Below are 12,285 nucleotides of genomic sequence, written 5' to 3'. Positions count from 1 at the left end.
TGTAAACAAAGCACAGAATAGCGATCATTCATTTGCTTTTTACATTAGGTATATTCAATTAATTTAACAAAGTTTTGAACTAATTTGGAGCAGGTTATTACTAAAAGCAGCATATTTTACGATAACGCGATTATGTAAACAAAGCACAGAATAGCGAATTTCGAACAACATGAAGTCTGCATGCACCAAACGTGATGCAGGGTGATAGACAATTGCTACAAAACTGCTATTCTAGCGGTTCATTTAAAAACATCTAAACGGAACAAGTCAGCAGCCGAGCGTAGCACCGAGGAGGCGCGGGAGCGGTTGTCACTGCCCGAACCGGATGCTGATGAAGATGGCCTGGAGTGAGCCACGGGTTTCTCCGTCTCCCAGAAACTGAGCGCGAAAATGAACTCCGCCCAAAATGCTTCAGTCCGTGACATCTGAACAGAGTAGAAGAATATTTTAAACGCTTTTAATCGGACTGCGGGAATGGTTTGTGATTTTAGAAATCTTGTAGTATTTGTGCCGTGTATGTGTCACTGTACCGTCGGAACTAGTGATCCGATTTTAATGATTAAAGTATGAATTCATTAATTATGTATAATATATTTTCCCTTAACTTTCAAAGAAGGTTCACTTGCTTCAACTAACCTTAACTGGTGAGATGAAGTATTGTAGCGTGATTCACTAAAATAATCTTACAAAATAAATTTCTATTGATATTTATTACCTTTTGTTCTATAGCAACATCCTTGACATGCCACAAGAACTCAAATATCCCCATGGCGGCTGCTATTCCACAGCCGGTGCCCAACACTATGAACACTCCACCGACATTGTCCACTCCCAGTTCTGCTGCACTCGCTCCTTCTTCGCCTGCTTCCTCCGACTGAGTACAAAAATTGTCATTAGCAACTTCAACTCAAAGCAGTTCGATAGCAATATTTCACAGTTTAAATATTACAATCATATAATCTATGTATCTATAGGTACGTAATGTAAAAGTTTTCTTTCGGTCCGACAGTTAGGTCTCCTGTCCACTTATTTATGAATTTTTTATCATTACTTACAACACACGCGTTCTCCTCCGGTGCTTTCCACCATCGATTCTTAAGTTCCACTAGTCTCCCACTTTCGGCTAATTTCAAAACAGCATTGTCTACAGCAGTGCGATACGAGGAGACTAAAAAATATTAATATTATCATAAATTATTTATTTACTACTATATATATACATATTTACCTCAGAAAAGTAGTAAAGAAGATAACCTTGAAAGTTTAAGGAATATTTTGCAAGACTAATCTGGTTACTACTACAGCATCATTATAATACTTCTTCGTTGATATTTAACTATTAGGCTCGAATTTAAAGAACTCCCTTTTTATGATGACGGATGCACATAACGAAGTAAATTAGTATAGGTAAACAATAATTATGACTATGTAGCCTTGTTTAAGCAAACTCAGAAGGTTGCAAGATCTACGTAAGGTAATTTATTGTTATACTCGTATATATGAAATAAAATACTCGTAATAAATGTGTAATACTCACAAAAAGGCATAGCGATACCATATCCCTTCGAGTCAAGTAAGCCGCCCACTTGCATTAATTCGCAATTTCGCTCCAGCTGGTACTCAATGGCCGTGGACTCCATCAGAAATGCATACTCCCTTTTGCCTTTAAGCACCCTTTGTAAAAAAATATTATTACCAAACCAAGATGACACAATTACCGATGTTTACTCGTACGTATGTATATGTAAATAATAAATAAATAGGTTCACAAAATGTTAACGGCGGAATATGGAAAAGTTTGTTATAGTGCTGATTTTCAGTCTATCTCTTATGGGGTGAAGTAAGCAATAACTGCAGAAAATATAATGCGTATTTTATACCTTTCGACACCTACATCGTTGTTCAGCACAAAAACCGACGGTCTTGCGGATTCCATTGCTGTCCACATTTTTGCATATGTAGAAAAGTTCGATCGCTGGAAAAATTAAACAAGAAATAAACAGGCAAAAATACCGTTTATAATGGCCGGAAAGAATCAAATTTAATAGCACCCGACACAAATCACCTAGAGTGTACATATTTGTCATACTTATTCTCAAGTATTTTACTTATCAACTTCACAAAACTTTCTTGAAAATTGTATAAAAGGTACATACAAAAGTCATCTTAAATTACCTTGAAGAACGAATAAGTAGAACCACCATTAACTGTCCCATACTTGATCTTAGATTGCGCCGCCAAGTCTTCCGCGCTTTTGATGGAATCGTCCATGGCCGCGTTGGTCAAGAAAGCAGCCAGGTTAGCCGTGTACGACGAGCACATGATGAGGGCGAAGAACCACCACATTCCGCACACCCAGCGGGTGGAGTAGCCCCTAGTGACAAATACTTGTTATCATAAAATACCTAGATTTTTAAACCAAAAACATAAGTTCCATCTATGGTCACTCGTAGTGTTGCTGTTAAGATTACATCCATATGAAAGGATTTGAGAAATCACCAGCTAAAGAAACATAGTAAGTATATAAACGTCAAAGAAAACGATGATTGATGAGGCTTTCGGGGAAACAGTAAGCGAGAGTTACGTGTTTTGAGAACATCTAGTATCTGTCTTCATCTCCACACATCTAGAGATTTTATTTATATATGTAAATATATATTTTTCTTTCTTGGAGTTAACTTCGTCCCCGATTTATTATAGGTACCTAGTACTTACTACTTAATTTAATAATCATAAGAAAAATCAAACGCGTAATAATAAGGGGATTTGTTTGAGATGATACGAGTATATACTAGTTCTGTTTGTGTTCCTAAGTAAGTACCTATCTTACTGTGAGATTTCTTTGATTCTCATGTTTCTAGTTATACATTAAATTTATGGACATAAATATAAATTGTTTCTTTTCCAAAATGTACTAAATTAATTCCTAAAGCCAATAAACATGAAGAGGAAGAGCATAGGTTTATTTATATGATAGTTTTGGAACTTACTTTGGCAAAATGTCGGAGCCTTGAGTCATAATAGACCCCATGGTGAGCCAAGCCGAGTTTTTAATATGCCATATATTTTCCAGCTCTTCGGGCGACTTGTCACAGGGATGTGGGTTTTCCCAATCATTTGGTGCTAGCCTGTAGGAATTTAAAAAAAATATTTTAAACTTGTTCAAAATTAGTAAACTAACATAAAATTTAGTCGCGGTGTTTGCGGTTAATATGAACATTTTGGCCTAGGCTGTTAGTTAATTGAAAAAAAAAACTTGTTATTTGTCAGTGCCGATACAATACCTGACGTAAAGGCGAACCTCGTAAAATTTTGCGAAGTCCTAATAGGTATCTAAACATTTCTGAAATTAGAATCGACAACATGCATGCATTTATTTAGCAGTGGTTTATAATAAGGCAAAAAGTTTTTTGACGTCGACTGTACAGTTAGTGCGTAGCATGACTGACAATGAGATATTTAAGGCTGTTGGTTAATTTATGATTCTGACTTTTTATAAGCACCTGTAGCAACTTTGACACGAAACAACGAGGCCATAAAACATAAGACTTTAACATACCTTGCTAGAATGTGTAAAAGCAGAGACACCATAAGAAAAGAACCAGCCATATAAATCCAGACATCGACTGAGAACGGCTTCAGAAAGCCGAAGAGTTCTGGCGCCGGAGGAATAGGTTTAGAATACAGAATACTGATGCCGAGGGTCATGAAGGGGGTGGTGAAGTCTACCGCCGACCGCCGCTCGTAGGTTATCGTTAGGTCGCATATTGCTAAGTCGGCTTTCTGAAATTAAGCTTTAGTTTTTAATACGTAGGTATTCGAAATAGGTGACTAATTTAATGGATCTGCCGATATGAGGAGGTGAATCCTTTTAAACTATCACAAATAATGATCAAAATAGTTTTTATTGAATTTCTGTACCTAAGTAGGTATAAATTTAAAAGTATAGATCCGGATTCCAGATAGAGGAACAAAATACGTGAACTAGCTCGTTTACTTGTAAGCTCAAGTGGTTAATATAGGTTAACCTACCTAATATTATGTAAGTAATATGTTTGCAATAAATGTTGTTTGACTTTTGAGGTCGTTTAGATTATTTTGTGTCTTTGCCAACGTATATTATTAGGTATCCTTACGACCTTAACTCTACATTCGTACAATAAATACTTTTATTGCTTATGTAAGTGTTTTACAAACAAATGCAACCAACCCTTTCTAAAAGATGGCCGACAAGCCCGTCCCATTTCCTTGTATCTTTATGGTAAGAACCGTATAAATTTCCTGGCACGATCTCAATCACATAATTTAAATGGAGCGTCTCTTTAAGGATTTCGTGTATCAAGTCTTTTGAGTAACCTTCGTAGCGGTCGTTTCCTGTTAGTTCTTCGCCTTCTTCAGGAACCCTTTCTACAAGATAGGGGGCTCCGATTCGGGACACGACCCTAAAAGTTTTATTTTGCCATTTTTCCGCAAGTAGATCGGAAACTTCGTCTTGCGATCGCACGTACACAAAGCCGGTGTCTGGATTCCATTTCGCAATACTGTTAAACCCGCTGTTTGATAATTCCATTATTTCCACGTTGAAATTAATACGTTCGCCCGTTGTATTGTCCAACATTATCTGGTCTGTTATCCCCACTATTGGGTTCTGGAAATAATAGAAATAACAATTTTAGCTTTCGTATTGTAATTTAAACGAGTGTAAATGTAGTTTAGTATTTAATGGGCCGTTTTCGACAAAATTGACGGCGTTGTGTGGAGGGGTCTAGATTATATGTACGATTGCGTTTGAAAATTTAAATATAAGTAATATCTAAAATATCAGGTTTCCCAACATGTCTTGCGGATTTTACTATGTCTCCCGCGACTACATAGATCAAGCGGGACTTGGCGTAATAGTAAAGTAATCGTGCTAGACATGCATATCGACACCGATAGGTTGTACGAATGTGCGAGCGTTTGAAATATATTTTGTTAGTAATTTCTGTCATCAACCGTTAAAGGGTTAAAAGTTGTACGAATGTCCCAAAAACCACGATAAAAGGATCCGGGCGGATTCACTCATCCATGACATACAGTGAAAACAAAATTTCCCAGAAAAACAAATGCATGAGGCTTCCGGGTTAGAGTTTATACGTCACGTCTACCGTTAATATGTGATTGATGAATTCTTCCCCGATCTCCCACTGACTTTCAGAGTTGCATTCAAGTTCCTGCGCTTCAACTTTAAATTCCTCTGGAGCACTTTCCACTGCATCCGTAATCAGTCTTGCGGCGTCGCTGGCTAATGCCACTTCAACCTAAATTAACAATGAAGAAAATGTATAAACGTAAATAATGTAACAAAGCAGTTTCAATCAAGACATTTGTTACATAGGTCTATAGTAACGCTCATGTAGGACTCGGTACGATGTAATTGATATAGGATAAGTTTGAAATAGGACCTATACTAAAACGTTGGCTATATAGTAGGTATCTAGTATTGTTCCCTTAAGATATTAATTACAGTTTGCCTTCGACCGCCTTGTCCATCATTTACTCAACAAACTATGGTCAAGCTCAGCAAGTTACGAAGTGACATTGAAACACAGAGTCAATATTAAAGACGCCCAAACAGTACAATGCTTGTAATCCAGACTTTATGAGTATTACGATAAAGTATAAAATCAAATGCATAAAAAGTGTTATAAACTAGAGGTAATCAAGGGAAACGTGAACTTACTGTAATGTCCTGTGTATCTTTCGGTATCTTCACTTCGGGCGAGGCTCTAACTTTCCAATCGGCTAAATACGAGCGCGTCCTTGAGTCCTCATGAGCGAATATCCGCAGGCAAGTCACGTTCGACAAACCGTAACGCAGTTCTTCTAAATCCAACGTGTGTGCATCTAGTGACATAAGAACGTAGCTCTAAAAAATAAACATAAGTAACTTTAACTTATAGACACAATATACAAATGCGATGTGACATAACGTTTATGCTTAGTATAATAAAGTGTAATAATAGATTTAAGCGATATTGTAAGTGTCCTGAATAAATTTATTTTCTTCTTAAATACAAACGTTGGTACGTACTACATTTTTTGAGATTGATGTTAAATGTTAATGTTTAGGTGCCTAGTATGAAACCGCTGAATTAATAAAATAACGATACAATTCGTATTTTTTCAGCTTCTAATATGTATATTTATTTATCCAACTTTATTTAATCACTTGATGATATATAGTTACCTACAGAAGCCTTAAACTCAATGAATGTATAATAATTCGAGCCTATATACGTCCTACTGCTAGGTACAGGCCTCCTCTCATGCGCGAGAGGGCTTGGGCTATAGTCCCCACGCTAGCCCAATGCGGATTGGAAATATATATTATGAATGTAGGTATATTAAGTATATATCTCACCATATAGTCTTGAAAGAACTGCACCTCGTTCGCTTGGCGCAGATAATCCATCACCCTGTGAGGGGGGCAGTCTAGGATGACCCTGCTTTCTCCGGCCAACTTCAGCGACTTCATCAAGGGCCGGTTGTCTTCGCCGGGCACTAGTCTCCTGGCCGACCATTTGTGTTCCGGGTCAGCGTATTTGAGGATTTCTTGAAGCCTTATCAGACCTGGTAAAAAAAAGAATAGTTGCGACATAAATAAATCTCGGCCCAATTCGAGCAATGCTTATAAGATGACACACCGATACGATACTGATCTATCAGTGTCAAAAGTGACATTTCTTCAACAAAAAACGTCACTGACAGATTAGTATCGTATATGTGGGACATTTATAAGCATTGTTCGAATTGGGCCGTATGGCACTGTCTTCACGTTCAGTAATGAGTCCATAACCTATTCGAAAGTCAGTTTTGATTTAATTTTGTTCATTTACTGATTAGGACGTAGGTAATTTATGATGGGCACACAGATGCTTCATAAAGATATGATATGAGATATAGTAAATTTAAAGAAATCGGGGATTAATACGGGGTAAACTAGATAAGTAGATAATCGGTTAGATTGAACATTACTTACACTTAGAATCTTCTAATCAAAACTCTAATTAATAAATTCTAATTATGGGCATATTGTCTACTTCACTGAATTATTTATCACTTATTGGGCAAGCCGATGAGTCAAATTTATATAAATAATACCGACCATAATCATCGTCGTAAAGCAACGTGTAGGAGTTCCAATCACTGTCCTTGATAAAATGCGCGACCGCCTTCGACAGGGCCACTGCCTCGGGATACAAGTTGATACCCGGCGGTGTGGGTTGCTGGTAGCCTCGAATGGGTGGCGGACGCCACACAGCCTAAAAATAGTATAATGTTTGAAATAAAGGAAAAATTAAAAATTTGCTGTCCCCGGACGAGAATCTATCTAAACGGCGACAGCGACCAACATTGGGTCATTATGGTTTCATTATCAGTTGAATTTGCTTAGTACAAAATTAATACCTTAGTTAAGTAGATAATTGTAATTAAGCCTCATAAGACTCTTTCATGTCTTTTCTTTGTAGTCATCAAAACAATTCTAAATTGCAAAATTTGACTGTCCAAGTGTCCAGCCGTTATACTATGGCTAGAGTCTGTTCGGAAAGAGAAGACTCGTGGAATGTATTGGGCCCCATACATTCCACGACTCTTCTCTTCCCGCACCGTCTCTAACTTTGAACTCCTTTACTATTACCACACATGCAATTAAATTACAGGTCAATCGCATACTGAGAAATCACATACATACCGAGAAGTAGGTCAAACTTGCAAGTTTCGACTACACGCTGTCTCTTTGTCTAGACGCTCAGACAGGTGAAACTAAATATAATCTTGTGTACCTTGTACATATTTTTCTGGACATATTTTTTTTAAGAAGTGACTTATTGGTTTCTATTCTATTTGTGCGCCAATTAGACCGCACCGCAGACATATATTTTGCGAATGACCGATGCAACAACAGATGTAATTTCAGAACTAATGCCCTTTGGATTAGTATAGTATAGATGTATTGTAGGTACATAATTGGGCACTACGATCCTAGACCAAATTCTCGTACCTGTATGTGAGGAATTCTAGCAGCTCGGCATTGTGCCTCCACGACGGATGCTGAAGTGGCATCAGTGGGGCCGAATATTGCGATCACTCCCGCCGATATCAGCTTGCAGGCTACAAATACAAATAGTATCAGACAAAACATATATTCGTCATCATCAAGTTGGATACGATATCAGAAGTAGGTACTACCTAATGGGGCATTTCATATGAAGCGGACAGGAAAAAAAAAGTGAGGTTCCCGAATTTGTTTATATTTGGTTTAGTTCTTCTTCTAGTAGGCATAAAACCGGACGCCAAATATTTTTTATATATGACGTTTATTTTAAAAATTATGAGCTTTTCAAAAATTACCGTAATTGAAATTCCGATTTTTTAAAACTCGAATATCGAATAATTAAAATATATAACTTATTATTAAACCAAGTGTTTTGTATAGAATTTTAAATGATCTTTTCAGCAAAGAAATCAATTTTGAAAAATAAATAAAAAATAATGGTTAAAACCGGAAGTAAACTTTTCGAAACCATTTTTCGAAAACTTTGACCAGTTTTTTTTTATTTATTTTTATCTCAAAATATAGCCCTAAGTATGTACAAAATACACTAGAAGTTGCAGAATGGGATCTCCATTGGTTAAGACAATAGGTCAATAAATGTACATACATGTCGCCCTGAGTGCGACGTACCGTATTGGTATACATACATATAGCAGCTGTTTAGCTTATAAGAACATGTATTCAGTAAGACTGCTGGTAAATTCTAATCATAACATAATGAAATAAGAAAGTCAACAATTCTAACCAGTTTATTTCATAATTTTTATTAAGAGCTGAAAGAGACTATCGATGGAGGGGAAATCATCGTACAGTGTGATTTTGCAGAAAATTACAGTTTCGTAGTCCAAGATTCTGCCCAATCGTTTCATTGGAATAACGATCAAGCTACACTCCTAACTTCGGTTTATTACTATAGAGATGGCACTGAAATAAAACACGGCAGCATTGTCATGATTTCCGATGACTTAAAACATGACACAGCTACCTATTATGCTTACCAAATATTACTGTACAAGCACCTTTCAGAAAAAGAAATAGTTGCATCTAAAATCATATACATAACCGATGGTGCCTCACAACATTTTAAAAATAGGTTTAACTTTGTTAATCTTATTCATTACGAGGATGATTTTAATACGAATGCAGAAGCACATTTTCACGCAACATCTCACGGTAAAGGGCCCTGCGACGGTCTCGGAGGGAACCTGAAACGTTTGGCGACGCGTGCAAGTTTGCAGTTACCTCCAAGTAGATCAATAATTTCACCAAAGCGATTGTATGACTGGGCAAAATCATCTTTGAAGCAAACGGCAATCTACTATTGCTCTAAAGACGATATTCAACGTCAGAGGATATTTTTGCAGGCCAGGTTTGATTCCGCAGTCACGATTCCAGGAACAAAAAAGTTTCATGCGTTTATTCCAAAAACTGACGGTCTTCTTATAAAAAGAACGAGCTTTAGCATAGATTCTTATTGTAAAATAATAAAAATTATGAAATAAACTGGTTAGAATTATTGACTTTCTTATTTCATTATGTTATGATTAGAATTTACCAGCAGTCTTACTGAATACATGTTCTTTTAAGCTAAACAGCTGCTATATGTATGTGTATACACGGACGTAGGGGACGGTACGTCGCACTCAGGGCGACATGTATGTACATTTATTGACCTATTGTCTTAACTAATGGAGATCCCATTCTGCAACTTCTAGTGTATTTTGTACATACTTAGGGCTATATTTTGAGATAAAAATAATTAAAAAAAAACTGGTCAAAGTTTTCGAAAAATGGTTTCGAAAAGTTTACTTCCGGTTTTAACCAATATTTTTTATTTATTTTTCAAAATTTATTTCTTCGCTGCAAAGATCATTAAACATTCTATACAAAACGCTTGGTTTAATAATAAGTTATATATTTTAATTATTCGATATTCGAGTTAAAAAAAATCGGAATTTCAATTACGGTAATTTTTGAAAAGCTCATAATTTTTAAAATAAACGTCATATATAAAAAATATTTGGCGTCCGGTTTTATACCTACTAGAAGAAGAACTAAACCAAATATAAACAAATTCGGGAACCTCACTTTTTTTTTCCTGTCCGCTTCATATGAAATGCCCCTAATGTCATTTTCGTGCAAAAACTGGCATGCTTACTGACGAAGCTCAACGCGCTGAGACGTGAAACTTTGAAAGTTGTTCAGTAAAAGCAATGGCAGTAATTTTTGTGTTAAGGTGACTATTAGTATCCACAACGACCTTTTACAAAACTTTAAACGTAATATTCTCACGCGGAAAATTTAATATGTAAACACTTTTCGAAAAATTAACAATTATTTTGTAACATATATTAGTCACAAGTAGGTATTTATATCAAAGTTTTGTCATAAACAGTTATTACCAGCTTTAGCCGCAGCAAAGCTGTCTTCATTGGGTATATATTCGACTTTCATTATAAACAGGTAATGTTCACTCTCCATAGAAGCGCGGGCTAGAGCGGAGGCGAATGCCACCTCAGTAATAGTGTTTGGTGGTAATATGGCACCTGAAATCGTACATTTCAATGTTATTTTTACGGGTTAATAAAATATCCAAATTATATTTTTATTTTCTAGGGTAAACCTGCATCTAAATCTAAACTTCTCAAGTAGGTACCTATAACAGTTTGGAAGCTATAATGTTATCCGCCTAGTCTAGGTGAAAATATAAGTTAAACAGAACTGTGAAACAATGAAACGACTTTCAAGTCTGCACTGTAACAGAGCCCCTTACCAATATTTATCGGAGTCTTAAGAGATTCCAAGTTTCTGAATGCAGTCTCACTGTAGCCGGCAGAAAGCAGAATTGTTACAACTGTCACGTAATTTATTCCTGGAAAATTCAAACAGCAGCGTTCAAACGGAGCTTGCTTACAAATTCAGTTATGCCAATATGCGCCCGGCGTATTTAATAATCCACCAATATTTCATCTCATTCAGTTCGTAGTCAGCAGCACGTGGTTATAAATTCTTAAATATATTTTTCTTCTCGAATGCCACAAGGGTAATTCCTGTTTTGTAGGAGCCATTTCTATATTTTCCTAAATTTGCCGGTGAAAACAAAACAATTAGGTATGCTTACAACAAATTATCTGAGAATTTCTGAATAATATATCGCTAAATTTACATTAGGAAAAGAGAGATAATACAGGATAATTCGCTTATTTTTTATAATTTTTTCGATAATAGTGCCGTAGCCAGCTTTATTATCCGCATCAATATCGGCAAGAAGATCGTAAAATAAAAATGACGACTTTATAGATAATAAAATATGAAAACCCAATTCCAAGTAAATTCTCGCCAAAGTTCTCGGACAAAAGTATAAAAGTAATACTCGCCCTGGTGCCGTAACATTTTCGAAATGAGATTTTCCTGGATAAAAGTAGCGAAATGGAACAATGAGATTCAGCGTGCCCAGATGTCGCATTACAACTTCGTCTGTCCGCCAGTGTTTACTCGGGACACGGCAAACATGGCTTTGAATTCTGCAACAGAGTGCATAGATGCACGTCAGTGCACGCTTCCGACCGGACACTACGGGCTGAGTGCCCATTATCACAGCTGTGCTCAGCATTCGGGTTAAACAAAAATAGATTTATGAAATTAGGACGCGAGATTACAAGTCTGAGGGCTAATACGAGTAAACAAAAGCATTCGATTTTTTTCTAGAATGGGTACGTTCTACATTGAACATTGCCACCATAAAATATTCCAGTAACATTGTCTATCTTTAAACGTAATAACATAATAAAGCATTAAAACAGGTACCGGTTATTTCCTACAATTAGAGCTGACAGTTATGCAGGTCAGTTAAAATATTTTACACATTATGAAATTTATGAATGTGGAAATGATTCTGCCAGTCCAACATATTGCTTCAAAGGATAAGTAGGTATCTTTAAAAAAATATAGTCAACCATTTAGTATTAGTGCACTAAATAGTTGACAATATTTGTATATTATAGGTACTCTTTATATTATACTCTAATAAGATATTCGTATTATTATATGAGATATCTAATATATTGTATACCTACACCTCAAACTGGATGGAGAACTATTTTGCACCCTTTCCCTTTAACACGGAAACATTCAGTTTTCAAGCAAAAGATTTGGTGTAGAGCTCAAATGCTGCCCAACGAACAAAC

General features: G+C 36.2%; 1 protein-coding gene across 1 annotated transcript; it reads right to left on the bottom strand.

Annotated features, from left to right (window-relative positions):
• Positions 1 to 186: 186 nt before the first annotated feature.
• LOC134651315 (glutamate receptor ionotropic, kainate 2-like) lies at positions 187 to 11,695 on the bottom strand. The gene is made up of 17 exons (XM_063506375.1): positions 11,476 to 11,695; positions 10,872 to 10,970; positions 10,501 to 10,644; positions 8,045 to 8,154; positions 7,148 to 7,304; positions 6,404 to 6,612; positions 5,723 to 5,908; positions 5,148 to 5,300; positions 4,211 to 4,648; positions 3,560 to 3,783; positions 2,991 to 3,128; positions 2,176 to 2,374; positions 1,881 to 1,975; positions 1,538 to 1,674; positions 1,056 to 1,168; positions 716 to 874; positions 187 to 425 (listed from the first exon to the last, which is right to left on the bottom strand). Exons 1-17 carry the CDS (start codon positions 11,489 to 11,491, stop codon positions 240 to 242), a joined length of 2,763 nt encoding a protein of 920 aa, XP_063362445.1. The 5' UTR covers positions 11,492 to 11,695; the 3' UTR covers positions 187 to 239.
• Between the last annotated feature and the right edge of the window lie 590 nt (positions 11,696 to 12,285).

This window comes from Cydia amplana, chromosome 10, assembly GCF_948474715.1.
Source record: "Cydia amplana chromosome 10, ilCydAmpl1.1, whole genome shotgun sequence".
NCBI lineage: Eukaryota > Metazoa > Arthropoda > Insecta > Lepidoptera > Tortricidae > Cydia > Cydia amplana.
Note: the sequence above shows the minus strand (reverse complement) of the source record. Positions and strands in the feature narration are given on the sequence as shown.